This window comes from Girardinichthys multiradiatus, chromosome 19 (genome assembly GCF_021462225.1).
Source record: "Girardinichthys multiradiatus isolate DD_20200921_A chromosome 19, DD_fGirMul_XY1, whole genome shotgun sequence".
Taxonomy (NCBI): Eukaryota; Metazoa; Chordata; class Actinopteri; order Cyprinodontiformes; family Goodeidae; genus Girardinichthys; species Girardinichthys multiradiatus.
In genome coordinates this window covers 7773100-7787384 of record NC_061811.1, presented here as the reverse complement: position 1 = coordinate 7787384, position 14285 = coordinate 7773100, and the positions used below count along the sequence as shown (strand labels likewise).

Genomic DNA, 14285 nt, shown 5'->3' with positions numbered 1-14285 from the left:
AGGTCTTATGGAGGCCCAGGATGCTTCGATAGCGGCCTTTAGCTCATCCAGAGTGTTGGGTCTTGAGTCTCTCAACGTTCTCTTCACAATATCCCACAGATTCTCTATGGGGTTCAGGTCAGGAGAGTTGGCAGGCCAATTGAGCACAGTGATACCATGGTCAGTAAACCATTTACCAGTGGTTTTGGCACTGTGAGCAGGTGCCAGGTCGTGCTGAAAAATGAAATCTTCATCTCCATAAAGCTTTTCAGCAGATGGAAGCATGAAGTGCTCCAAAATCTCCTGATAGCTAGCTGCATTGACCCTGCCCTTGATAAAACACAGTGGACCAACACCAGCAGCTGACACGGCACCCCAGACCATCACTGACTGTGGGTACTTGACACTGGACTTCTGGCATTTTGGCATTTCCTTCTCCCCAGTCTTCCTCCAGACTCTGGCACCTTGATTTCCGAATGACATGCAGAATTTGCTTTCATCCGAAAAAAGTACTTTGGACCACTGAGCAACAGTCCAGTGCTGCTTCTCTGTAGCCCAGGTCAGGCGCTTCTGCCGCTGTTTCTGGTTCAAAAGTGGCTTGACCTGGGGAATGATGCACCTGTAGCCCATTTCCTGCACACGCCTGTGCACCGTGGCTCTGGATGTTTCTACTCCAGACTCAGTCCACTGCTTCCGCAGGTCCCCCAAGGTCTGGAATCGGCCCTTCTCCACAATCTTCCTCAGGGTCCGGTCACCTCTTCTCGTTGTGCAGCGTTTTCTGCCACACTTTTTCCTTCCCACAGACTTCCCACTGAGGTGCCTTGATACAGCACTCTGGGAACAGCCTATTCGTTCAGAAATTTCTTTCTGTGTCTTACCCTCTTGCTTGAGGGTGTCAATAGTGGCCTTCTGGACAGCAGTCAGGTCGGCAGTCTTACCCATGATTGGGGTTTTGAGTGATGAACCAGGCTGGGAGTTTTAAAGGCCTCAGGAATCTTTTGCAGGTGTTTAGAGTTAACTCGTTGATTCAGATGATTAGGTTCATAGCTCGTTTAGAGACCCTTTTAATGATATGCTAATTTTGTGAGATAGGAATTTTGGGTTTTCATGAGCTGTATGCCAAAATCATCCGTATTAAGACAATAAAAGACCTGAAATATTTCAGTTAGTGTGCAATGAATCTAAAATATATGAATGTTAAATTTTCATCATTACATTATGGAAAATAATGAACTTTATCACAATATGCTAATATTTTGAGAAGGACCTGTATATAAACCTAGAAAGTAGATTTTTTTAATACACATTGTTTGCACGTATAGTGATTTCACTTTATATTTAGCTTACAGCCTCTTATTCACAATTTTCAGTTATATAAATATTCAAAACTTACCACAATCTTGGAGAGAACAGCGCTGATGTGGGTATCATGCCTGTCCAGTGTCTCCCCGGCGTCTTCATCCTCAAAAGTGACACGACTGGCTTTAAATCGGGACTTCTTAGGTGGGGCTGGTGTTAGAGACGGCAGCTGGTCTGGAAGATCTACGACAGACACATTTTAGGGATTAACACTTCTACTGGCAGAACAAATAAAGCTTTCAATATTGGTGCCTGACAGTGACAGCTTGTTTTTAACCTTCCATTGTGACCACATCCTTCTGGTTTCCCTCATTCTCACTGCTGTGCGCTCCCTCAGCGTCTCCAGCCTCTCCTCTCCTTTTGTCAGGACGGCGGACCATACAGGCAGCCGAGCGAACTCCAGAGGTCAGGAAACGCTCCTGCTCCCTCAGGACGTCCGCCTCAGAGTCGGTCGGTGTTGGACGTCGCAGCATCCCGCTAAAGCACACGAACATGACATAAAAATAGGTAACCCAAAAAAGCTCAATGGATCAAAAGAATCAATTGCTGATTGCTTAAACTACCCTTCGGCAAAGATGAGGAAAAATACTAAAACTAAACTGAATTCGGATTACTCTGGGTATTATTTCACATTAATTACTAGTGGTGAGGAGCGGCTGGCCAAAAAAAATATTACTCCAAGAATTCTTCGCTGACTCAACCAGCAGGTCTGATTGTCGTAGCTGAAATCAGGTCATGGTCCAACAACAACAACAAAAAAAAAGAGACTGGGCAAAAATATCATCAGTGTGACACAGACCCAGCATACAGATGGTTAACAGATACATATGATAAAATAAAATTAGACAGTGCCATCACAGCAAAAGTAACACACCTTGTATTGATGCAGCAGAACACTGTGTATTCTACACTCTTGATCCCAATACATATGCACTATTCAGAACAGGAGCATGTTAAAAGCAGCACAGATTCATCAAAGACATGTCCTGCCCCGCCTGCTGTGCTGCTTCTTATGTTCCATGAAGTCCTATTTATCTCCTCACATTTTGGCTCACGTATCACAGCACATATGGCAAGACACGAAACATTTTTTCTTAAAAGTAAATAGGTACCAGTAACATCCCTCTTTTTAGTACCGATTCTATCTTTCAACTAAAAAGTTGTCAACCCTATTTTTAATTGTTTCGTATATGATGTGTGATAGTGTCAATGTTAATGACACCTCCAAAATTAAGTTGGTGGTTATAAATCATTGCTTTGGTACATTAAGCGATCTGTCCATCCATTCTGGTTTCTTAACTGGGCTGAAACTAATAAAAACGGCTCCTTCTGTTGAATTGAATTGAATTGAAAAGTTACAGTTACGGATTGTTGTTCGGTTTCAACATGATGCCACGGTTCATCATAGCTGACGTTAATGCATACGGACATCATCTGGCAGAGAGACGCAGAAGCTCTATCTAATCGGGTTAAAAATTGTTCAGTCTCCTTTTAAAACTATGATGATGATAATGAGGATGTTCTGTTTTCACGTGCCATTTACGTCTGAGCGCGAGGAACATGAGACAAACGTTAGCCTTGAATCTTAAACGGATTCCAGTTGAACATAAAACACCCCCAAACTACAGCTCACTGCATCAAATGAAAACATTTATTTATACTATTTATAGATGCCGTAAAGCCAGCTAACCTTTATTAGGCGCTAAATCCTGGAGGATCCTCACCGAGGCTGCCAGTTCACACGGAAGAGTTTTAGTGTAGGACAACAGACGCCTCCTTCAAAATAAAAGCTCACAATGGGAAATATTTCCGTAAACAGTCAACTTAAACCCTGTCTGTTTGAAAAAAGAAAATCAACAAGGAGTGATACAGAATATTTTGTGTGTGCTCTGGGGTCTGTGTGGAAATATGTGTGGGAAATAGTAAATCTAAGACAGAGACTTAGAGAATACCAATGATGCAAACAGTCCGGTTTTAACAATCGTTAAAAACAGTTATTATATGATATGAGAAATAAAAAATAAATCAATAAAAAGAACCCTGTAACCACTGTGTTTCTAATAATGGTGCTACTATTAGTAACAATCAGGCTGGCCCAAGGTTGTATGGGACTTTAAACAAAATTTGATGTGGGGCCTCTCATCCTCCTAAGAACATCACCACTAACAACATTTCAGTACAGATTTGGTGGAATCTGGAAAAAAGGGACAAGTTTAATCTGGAAAACAGAGACAAGTTTAATTGAGTGAGTTTAAAAGCAATCACTGATATTTGGTTATTATTATTAATGTTTTGTATTATTTTTAAGTCTTTTAATGTATCTATGCTGAAACCGTTAAATTAAGCTCAATAGGATTATCATTCTCAATTAACAGACATTAAAACATTAAATTAAAACAATCCTGCAAAGAAAAATGGGCAGAGATTTTTCCACTTTGATGTAAAAGACTCATTCTTCTTTCCCGCAAATGCTTGATGGAAGCTGCTGCCACCAAGGGTTCCTCAGTCAGTTATTAGGTTTGGTTTCTTTTTTACCCTCGATAAATAAAATAATTATTTGAAAATTAAATTTTGTCTTTATTATCTTTGTCTGATATCCAAATATGTTTGATGATCTAAAACATCTAAATGTGACAAAAAAGTAAAAACAAAAGAAATCTCCAAGGGGGCAAATACTTTGCTGCACGTGTTACTTTGGGTTCCAAGTAGTAGGTGGACCCAGAAGACGTGAGTTAATAACATCTGAATCAAATAAAGTAACTTTATATTAGGCTTATTGTGTGCTTATTGTGTACTGACAGATCAAAATGTCAACAACAAGAAAGGTTAAGAGAGGAATGCTGCCTCAGTCATGACATTGGTCCAATCAAGCCTAAAATCAGACATAATGCAGTAAACAAAACCATAAATATAAAATTATAATAAAACAAATAAAACAACCAAAAACATATTTCATACTGTATATCAAAAACAAGTTTTCTCTTCTTCTAGCCTTAACAGCACCAGATGCAAACTTAAAATGATGACACACTCCATCTGAAACCACAAAAGACAACATGTTTCAATCCTCTTGCTCTGTGAATACTCCTAAAATTCAGTCTTGCTTCCTTGAAGTAATTCCTGATCAGATCAGACCGTGTCTGCGCCGGAGGACACAGCCTCCCCCACTTTATCAACATGACGGATAAAGATGGATTAGAGGGCTGGAAGAGTGCAGTCAGATCAGTGATTTCGTCAAAGAGAAGGCGACTGCAGGAGTATCCCTAACAGGTGGCACTGACCATGCATAGTTCGCTCATGCCTTGGGCCGGCTCTGATAACAATACAAACATTCCTACCAGTGGCAGCAGCAGTATTAGAAAAAAGTTAGTAGGAGCAGTGATAGAGACCATACAATTGCTATGACAGTATTTTCTATTACCTAAACAACGTTTAATTAAATACCTCTTGACTTTTATTTGTTAAAAAACGGGTGAGGATTACTTAAAACAGTAGTATCTTATCATGTACACAGAATGTATTCACATTACATTAATACATGTACAGATGCATCTACGTTGTCAATTTAACATATTTATAGCTCTAGATTGTATTGGTTGTAACATTTAATTTTCTCAGATTCTAGTAGTGCATTAATCATCATCCCTGACATAATATGGGTATTTAATTTCCACAGGAGGAAAAGAACACAACTGAAATTGTTGTGGGTTTCTGCATCAGCGTGGACAAGTATGAACGTTTTTTTAAGGATTTAAAACCTATTGTGATCCACACTTCAATCCACAAGGTGGCGGTAATCCACCTAAAAGTTGTTTGCATACCGCCATTAAAAGGACGAAGTAAAATCAAAACAGAGAAGGTTAAATGATGTCCAAGTTTAGCACAGTAATTTGGCCCAAAGTCATTTTATATGGTGACTCCATCACTCAGGTTGGTTTTATGTAGTAAATCTGTCATTCTGCTCAGCTTCAGCTCCAACATTCCTGTAACACTCCTGCTGCATCTTTCAGTTTTCCTTTCAGGCCAATGGATGGGGAGCAGAAACTGCAAATAAGCTTGCAAGGTGAGAAGCTGGCAGGTTCCTTCATCTGTTTCCAGACAGTCCCTGATTTATTCCCTGTAAAAACAATTCGTCCACTCGAATGCCGCATGCGCACAATAAACCAGGAAGTTTCATGCTGTTAACTTGTTAGATTCCGTCCGACATCTGTTAATTGTATCCGAATTTTCCTTTATAATTTTAAAACGCAAGCTTTATACATTTAAATGCTTAGATTTTAGTGAGGAGTTTGCTTTTTTCCGCTGTTTGGACGTTTCACTTCTAAACGGCGTTTTAACGGCCAGGGCGACAGGCTCACGGTGCATTCAAGTACACCTCGTTCACGTCGATGTTAAAACATATTTAAAGTGATTGATTTACTGTCAAATGTCCCGGAGGTTTTTTTTTTTAATCGCTTCTTAAATAACATCCCTGACGATTTTCAGGTAGTTTTACTGTTCATTTTTGGTTATAAAGTATATAAAATATGTTTAAACCGGTTGCTTATACAAGTATATGTTTCAATATTTGGACTACCCTGCCATAACCTATTTAAATAATTATTTTCAATTAACAACGAGGTCAAGCTAGCTGACCAGCGGCTTCCCAGAGGTCAGGTTCAGAGTACATTGAAGAACTGCTGATGTTCACTAAATCTACCATTTTTTAGTTATATTAGTGCAACTATGTCATGTTTGACCTGAATACACAATGGAGTTTAAATGGGCCTAAAATACTGCTGTGAAGCGCAGTGGCTGGGCAGCACAGAGAAACAGGTGGATAAACACATCTGGATGGTGCAACTCTTCATTTGTAGGAAATTAATTTTGACAAATTTCATTAGGTATTTATTTGATGGATCTGTGAATCTGATTTGTACCTCCTGTCTGCAGAAAATGTGACGTTGTGAACAGAGGACTGTCTGGCTACAACTCCAGATGGGCGAAGATCATCCTTCCTCGCCTGATCAGCAGCCAGAATCCAGCAGAAAACCACATAGCAGCTGTTACCGTCTTCTTTGGAGCCAACGACGCTTCGCTGGAAGGTACAGCCTCTCTCAGAATAACAGACTATCGGGTCATGTTGCCCTGGAGCCATATTTATAGGTGCAACAACCATTTTAGTCCTTATGTAAAGTGAGGTAGTCTACATTCCTTAGATCTTATTCGTCTTCAGTATCAGAAGGAAATAAATATACACACTAATTAGAGGCACTCTATAATATAAATGAATAACTCTGGTAATGTATCTTTGCAGTGTTGCACTTAAGTTTTGGTGGTGAAGTTCTAACTGCAGGATTGTTTACTTTAATCTACCTATTGCAGGTCTACTTGTTTTGTACCAAAATACATTTTTCCATCTCCTTTAGATGAGAACCCACAGCAGCATGTCCCTCTACAGGAGTATTCAGAGAACCTGAAGGATATCAGCAGGTTTCTGACCTCAGCTGGTGTTTCAGCAGACAAAGTCATCTTCATTACGCCTTCTCCGATTCACGAGCCGGCCTGGGAGAAGGAGTGCATTCTCAAAGGTAACCTCCAGGCCACTGGCTTGTCTTCTTCTTGGTCCCTGCGTTGATCTTGATGGCTTCCTCATGTGCCTCTTCCAGGATGCCCTCTCAATCGGCACAACTCGGTGGTGGGACAGTACGCTCAGGCCTGTGTTCAGGCAGCCGGTCAGTGTGGGTCAGACGTCCTGGACCTCTGGACACTCATGCAAAAAGATGGACAAGTAAGTGCAGTCCTGGACATAATTAACATACAGTACGTTGCAGACGTATTCACACCCCTTGGCCTTTTTCCACATTTTATCACATTAGAGCCACAGACATCATTTATATTATTGAGATTTTATGATAGACAAATACAAAGTAGTGCAAAACTGTAAAGTAGAAGAAAAATTATAAATGGTTGACAAAGTAATTATTTTTTTAAAACATAAAAATGCCTCTACCAGCTGTGTTTACCTACCTAAACTTTTTTTTACCTGTTCTTTTTTGTAAAATAGATCAAGCTCAGGCAGATTAGAGAGCATCTGTGATCAACAATTTATTTTGAGTCCTGATACAGATTCTCAAACTGATTTAAGTCTGAACTTTAACTAGGCCATTCTAGAACATAAATAGGCTTTAATCTAAACCATTCCATTGTTGTCTGGCTTTAGCCCAGCACATTGTCTTGTACTGCTAGAAGGAAAACCTCCACCCGTCTTCAGCTTTCAAGAGATTTTCTTTTAGGATTCTCCTGTATTTAGTTCCACCCATCTTCCCATCAGCTCTGACTAGCTTCCCTGTCCACAGCATGATGCTGCCACCACCACGGTTCACTGCAGGGAGGGTGTTTAATGGTGACGTGCGGTGTTATTTCCTGCCACACACAGCATTTTCTATGTAGATTTAAAAATGTATTTTGCTCCCATCAGTTGGTTGCACTGGATTTTATTTAATCAGATAAAATACCAATCCCACTCTTTTCCGATATTTGTTTGTAAAAAATTTGAAAACCATGCATTTTCCTTCAACGTTGCTGGTCTGTCATTGCAAATCCACATAAAAACACAGAAGTTTGTTGTTAACATGACAAAATGTGGAAAAGTTCAAATTGTAAAAAATCATTTGCAAGCTACTGTAAAGGCCCTTAAAAAATGTTGCAATCAGTATAAAACCTGAGCTTCTGAGGTCATAAAAAGTATGTTTCCTAAAACAAACCTTACTTTGAAACTGCTTTAGTTAAACATGCAGGTATGTTTAACTGAGCTGGTTGTCATTTATGTTACGATTCTGCAGTTTTCTGCTTTGGTCCCAACATTTAAATGTATTTGATAAATTGAGTTTAGAGTGGCTTTATCGTCAATTATTACACATGACTAGAGATGTCTGAATGTTGTAGCAACTGATTGAACTGAAATTGCTGAATAAACTCAATCTTTTCCTACATGCCACTCTTCAGGACTACACCGTCTACCTCTCTGACGGGCTGCATCTCTCGGAGAAGGGAAACCAGTTTGTGGCCCGGCATCTCTGGAGCCTGTTAGCTGGCCGCGTGGCTCACCTACCCTTCATCCTGCCTTACTGGGGAGACGTGGACGCCAAGAACCCAGAGACTAGCCTCCTCTGTAACTCATGAGAAAGAGAAACAGCTAAAAACAAGCAGTGGATTGAACACTTTACAAAGGTTCATTTTATTTTTTTGATTTGCAGCAACCTAAATATTAATGTTTAAGGTGTAAAATAAAGATTTTTTTTTACCAAGATTTGTCATCATTGCCAACACAAAACGGTCCTAAATTTAGAAAACAGACTGCAGACAATATCTAATGCAAAAGTTGTTTTATTTAATTTTTTTCCATACAATGTTTAACAGCATTAAGATGTGACACAGCAGGTTATCAGCGGTGAAACTGCATCAAACAGAAAAATGTGCAGAGCTCACATTGGCACAAGTTCTTCAACCCAAACAGAAAAGTTCTGAGCACAAGGAGTGCTACACAACTTAATGTCAGAGTTGAACAGCAAGAAGTTTTCTTCACGCACAAATCTAAACAAAATGATTTTTTTTTATTAACGTACAACAGAAAACTCCACAAGGACAGTAAAATAATACTAAAACTGATGCTGCTTCATGTACATTACAAAGCTGCTATACACACACAAAAGGGTCAGATACACAACTTCCAAAAAATGACAGTGTGCAAAATTTAAATTCTCCAGTGTAAAAAGTGCTTTTATTTAAAAAACAAAAACCTCCAAATCCTGACCCACAATCGTTTTCCCAGCCATAGTGTGACTGATATGTAACAATACGCTGAATGTGCTGAGTGTATTTTATTTAATTAACATAAGGTTGGGAGTTTTTTCTTTTTTCCTGGAGATGCACAATCGCATCTGGGAGGATCAGGTGAGGGATCAGTGCACTGGGTTTCATCCAAATGCGCCTCCAAAAAAGAGGAACTGTTAAAATTTATTAGATTAGGTTTAAAGGCACTGTCCCAGTGCAAAAGTATTTATATAAAAAATTACAACAAACATTAATGCATTTTATTAGGATTTTATGTGATGGACCAAGACAAGTGGTGTTTCATCATGAAGTGGAAGACGAATTAGCTGGTTTTCAAAACGTTTTACAAATGAAAATCTGAAATGTGTGGCATGCATTTGTATTCAGGTACTTTTAAAATGACCTTTTTATTTTTTTGAGGTATGCCTACCAGCTCTCCACATCTATGGACAGCAGTTTCTGCCTAATCGTCCATGTAAAGTAGCTAAAGATCAGTCAGACGTGATTGAGATTGTGTTTTCTTTTAGACATAAAGGCCAGAAAGTTTAAGTTTGGTTTTATCTGACTGGAGCGCCTTCTACCACATGTCTGATGTGTCTCCTACATGGCTTGCAACAAACTCCAAACAGGACTTCTTATATCTTTCTTTCTACATTGGCTTTCTTCTGGCCACTCTTCCGTAAAAGGTCAGATTTGTGGAGAGATTCTACCACCTGAGCAGTGAACCACTGCAGCTCATTCAAAGTTATCAATTATGTGCATTAGATTTCACTTTGGGCTGAACACAAATGCATACCACACATTTTTATATTTATATTGATAAAACAGTCGAAAACTTCACAATGAGGCACCATTTGGTGTAAATCCCAGTACAACACATTGAAGTTTGTGGTGTTGATGGGACAAAATGAAAAAGATTAAGTGTGAATACTTTTGCATGGGACAGTGCGTGTCCAATTGTATTCCTGAAACCCTCAACATACAACAGATCTTTAAAAGGCACAAAATAAAGACCCAGTTCTGTAAAGATGTGGTTCAATTTAACAAATCTAACCTACATGATTCCGGTTCTACTTGTTGAACAACCGATGTTTTTCAATGTTCTCTAAATTAAGATGGATGCTTTTTTTAAGCGTGAGAGTGGCACCTCCGTTTTCTCAGCACTCTGTCTCTTTAGTGTTGAGGCGGTCCTGCCTTGTCAGGCGCCGCCGCTCCCTGGTTGATGGGTTCTGTTCGGTCAGATCCTCGTAGGAGGATTTCGTAGCCGACGAGGAGACTCCTGCGGTTGTGAAACCGTCTGACGGGCCCTCCTCTCCCAGGTGAGACTCGCTGCTGGTGTCCTCCCGGATGGTGGCCATCCGCTGCTCCCCTACGCTGTCCTGGTTGGCGGCGTAGCTCGGGCCGGGGTCCTGGGTACTGTCGCTGCAGGCCGCGGCTGGGGCCAGGGCCTGAACCTGGCTCTGCTGCTGAAGAAATTGGGAGGAGGGCCCGGTCCGGATAGCGGAGAAGGAGGGAGGCTGAGGAGGCTTGACGATGCGCATGGATGCTGACTCGAGGTTGTTCAGCATGTCTTGACTCTGTGGAGTAAAAACAGCCCGTGAGGAAAAGAGCCCATCAGACGTTTCTGCTTTAGACTGAGGTGGGATCCATTCCTTGTTTACTTCATTCTGTTCATGACAAACTATCACATAACTCTCCTGAAATTCAAACTTTACCACAAATATGATTTGATCATAATCCTCATGTTTTATTTGTCTAAGGAACCTCCATCCCCTTTAATACAATGTAACCTCCTATTCAGGTTGGAATGAGTAAAGCAAACCTTTCTGCCAGTGGACATTTTGACTTGTCAAAGATACACTGGTGTGAAAAAGTATTTGCCCCCGTGCATACTTCTGTTTTAGGCTTTTTTGTTGAACTTAAATCTTTGAGCTCCAAACCAACCTGGGCCTAGATAAAGATGTATTTCCCTCCCTTGTTAAAGTCCGATAAAAAAAATACATTTTTGGAAAGCCATGTTCCATTTTAGGAGCCACACCCAGACCTTATTTTCACCATACTTGAAGAATCAAAAAATTACTAAAGTAGAACCTGTATACCAGCATGAAATGTCAGTCTTTAAGACTCCAGTGAACCACAGTGAGAACCACTGTCCACAGATGGAGAAAACATGGAAGAGTGGTGTACCTTCCCAGGAGTGGCTGGCCTACCAAACTTACTTCAAGAGGGCATCAACAACTCATTCGACACAAATATTCTACGGACTGACGATACAAAAGAGGGAACTTTTTTGAAAGCTGTGCCTCCTGTAAAATCTAGCTTCAACAAGGTGGTTGTAGTGTGATGGTCTGGGGCTGCTTTGCTGCCATAATTGATGAACTCTGCTCTCTACCAGAAAATCCTGAAGAATGTCCAGCTTTCACTTCGTGACCTAAAGCTCACGCAGCAGCACGATGATCCAAAGCGCCAGTCCACCTCATCCAGACTTAAATCTGATGCTGTAAGATGCTGTGGCACCACCTTAAATAAGCCGTTCAAACCTGAAAATAGATTCCTCCACGTGATGTAAAAGACTCATTCTTCTTTACCACAAATGCTTGATGGGAGCGGCTGCCACCAAGGGTTCAGCAGCCAGTTATTCAGTTAGGGTCAGTTTGGTTTCTTTTTTACCCTCAATAAATGGAAAATTTATTTTTAAAACGCAATTTTGTCTTATTATCTTTGTCTAATATCCAAATATGTTTGATTACCTAAAACATCTAAATGTGACAAAAAAGTAAAAGCAAAAGAAATCTCCAAGGGGGCAAATACTTTGCTGCACGTGTTACTTTGGGTTCCAAGTAGTAGCTGGACCCAGAAGACGTGAGTTAATAACATCTGAATCAAATAAAGTAACTTTATATTAGGCTTATTGTGTGCTTATTGTGTACTGACAGATCAAAATGTCAACAACAAGAAAGGTTCAGAGAGGAATGCTGCCTCAGTCATGACATTGGTCCAATCAAGCCTAAAGTCAGACATAATGCAGTAAACAAAACCATAAATATAAAATTATAATAAAACAAATAAAACAACCAAAAACATATTTCATACTGTATATCAAAAACAAGTTTTCTCTTCTTCTAGCCTTAACAGCACCAGATGCAAACTTAAAATGATGACACACTCCATCTGAAACCACAAAAGACAACATGTTTCAATCCTCTTGCTCTGTGAATACTCCTAAAATTCAGTCTTGCTTCCTTGAAGTAATTCCTGATCAGATCAGACCGTGTCTGCGCCGGAGGACACAGCCTCCCCCACTTTATCTATGTGACGGACGAAGATGGATTAGAGGGCTGGAAGCGTGCAGTCAGATCAGTGATTACGTCAAAGAGAAGGCGACTGCAGGAGTATCCCTAACAGGGGGCACTGACCATGCACTCAATGGCAACACATGGCAACACCGGGCAGTGGCACAAGCTCACTCACCTACAGCAGGAGCTCTATTACAAACCTCCACCATCTGCTGCAGTGCCGGGGCAGAGAGTGATGGACAGGTCATTCAAAAAAGCCCAGCAGTGATACATTATTCTGACTGAGTGTTCAGACCACTTCAGGTATTCTCTGAATATGAAATTCATTAGCTTATTGATTAGCTTATTGTTCCTTTTTAGACAGTGGACTGAATTAGTCCCAGATTTATCAGAACTTTGATACTCTTAGTGAACAATCACAAAACAAAGAGTATTTAAAAAAAAATCTAAACTATTAACAAGTTCTTAGGTAATTAGATTGGATTTGATTTATAGGCCCAAAATATGAACCATCAGTCCACCAACCTTATCAAATGTTAAGGCCCCATTTACACCAGAGTAAGACCCTCCTACAGTCTTCAGTATCTGTTCAAACTTGGCTAACTTGCATTAAATTGCTTTACAGCTTTTAAACTTGTTGATACTTCTGAAAATTCCCAGGATGTTTTCAGAAGCCCTCACCCAGCTCTGCAGGTCAGCAGCACGTCCCTCGATGAGCCTACCACATTATTACACACAGTAATCTGTGTGTAATAAACCTATAATATACAAATTATACTTTTTGATTGAACTACAGAGATCAAATAAATTTGATTTAAACAATCTGATTTGTTGAGGCTCCTGTAATTCTTTGTTGGCCTTTACACAGTCTGGAGAACGTTCTAACATATGGGAGGTTTCTGCTCCTCCACCATCAGTTCCAGCCTTGCTGTGGAGGAAACAATCAGGATTTTGTTTTCACCAGCTTGAGAGGATACTGGTTTTCTGTACAGAGCACTGCTAAACAAGTCATCCTGTGCTATAATTTTAACCTGTTGCGACTCGAAGGCTCACAAAAGCTATGGGCTTTAAACTGAGCCCTGTAAGTCAGTCAATCATACCAAGGTTCTGAACCCAGAGGACACTATTTTTCTATTCTGGCAGTTTGACTGTTGTAAAATTATTATATTACTATGTCAAGATTTTTTTATCCTCCTCATGATATATAACCAGACTTTGTTTTGATATTCTGAAAGGTATAGTCAGCATTTAAGCTTCAACCAGAACCATTCATAACCTCCACACAGCAGAGCCAAGCCTGGGTGCAATTTGGAGAATTTGGAGATTTCTATGAGCAAGGAGTCTCAGCATGGTGTGTTATTTACTGGTGTGGGGAGGTTGGATTTTTCATTTCTGCTGCTTGGTGAGATCTTTAAAGTTGAAGCCAGAGCAGCTGTTTGATGGGCCCAAGAAGCGGTGCCGGCAACAACCGAGAAAAAACTGAGTTCTGCCCTTATGGTGTAAACAAAGTAAGGCTGTAGGCTAGGCTTAAGGCCAGAACGGCAAGAATTGCCTCCTATTCTCTGATGATGGAGCTGTGTGTGCACGCCAGCACTACAGAATGGATATGCTGCAACCATGCTTCCCAATGCCCTATCCAGAATCGTAAATGCTGCCATCCAAACAATAAACCGCAACAACCTCACTACAAGAAAGTTTTGTGAGTGAACAACGCATCATTAACCTGCAAAGACCATCCTGGCTCTGGTTGATCGTAGTGGGATCTTTATCTGGTGTGAAGGGTGCCCAACGTTCACATTACTTTTACATTTGGATAAAAACACTTAAAATATGTCA

General features: G+C 40.3%; 3 protein-coding genes across 3 annotated transcripts in view; 1 reads left to right on the top strand and 2 right to left on the bottom strand.

Moving 5' to 3' along the window:
- rpap1 (RNA polymerase II associated protein 1) overlaps positions 1–2400 on the bottom strand; it is a 31796-nt gene extending 29396 nt beyond the window's left edge. The window contains exons 1-3 of the mRNA XM_047345480.1: positions 2213–2400; positions 1616–1815; positions 1373–1521 (exon numbers count right to left, since the gene is read on the bottom strand). Of these exons, the coding sequence (XP_047201436.1) occupies positions 1373–1521; positions 1616–1811 (345 nt within the window). The 5' untranslated portion in view covers positions 1812–1815; positions 2213–2400. The remainder of the gene's footprint in view (positions 1–1372; positions 1522–1615; positions 1816–2212) is intronic.
- Positions 2401–5111: 2711 nt separating this feature from the next.
- On the top strand, positions 5112–8623 carry iah1 (isoamyl acetate hydrolyzing esterase 1 (putative)). The gene is made up of 6 exons (XM_047345241.1): positions 5112–5268; positions 5349–5401; positions 6271–6422; positions 6747–6908; positions 6987–7108; positions 8326–8623. Exons 1-6 carry the CDS (start codon positions 5203–5205, stop codon positions 8500–8502), a joined length of 732 nt encoding a protein of 243 aa, XP_047201197.1. The 5' UTR covers positions 5112–5202; the 3' UTR covers positions 8503–8623.
- Positions 8624–8688: 65 nt separating this feature from the next.
- The window catches only part of LOC124855404 (disintegrin and metalloproteinase domain-containing protein 17-like), a 30933-nt gene continuing 25336 nt past the window's right edge, over positions 8689–14285 (bottom strand). The window contains exons 19-20 of the mRNA XM_047345242.1: positions 12625–12661; positions 8689–10730 (exon numbers count right to left, since the gene is read on the bottom strand). Coding sequence (XP_047201198.1) covers positions 10327–10730; positions 12625–12661 — 441 coding nt within the window. The 3' untranslated portion in view covers positions 8689–10326. The remainder of the gene's footprint in view (positions 10731–12624; positions 12662–14285) is intronic.

Bases quoted from the DNA above. Each gene is read 5' to 3' on its own strand.
- iah1 (XM_047345241.1), top strand. From the start codon at position 5,203: ATGATGTCCAAGTTTAGCACAGTAATTTGGCCCAAAGTCATTTTATAT. The intron at 5,269-5,348 runs GTTGGTTTTATG...TGCATCTTTCAG, and splicing joins ATGGTGACTCCATCACTCAG to TTTTCCTTTCAGGCCAATGG. The intron at 6,423-6,746 runs GTACAGCCTCTC...CATCTCCTTTAG, and splicing joins CAACGACGCTTCGCTGGAAG to ATGAGAACCCACAGCAGCAT.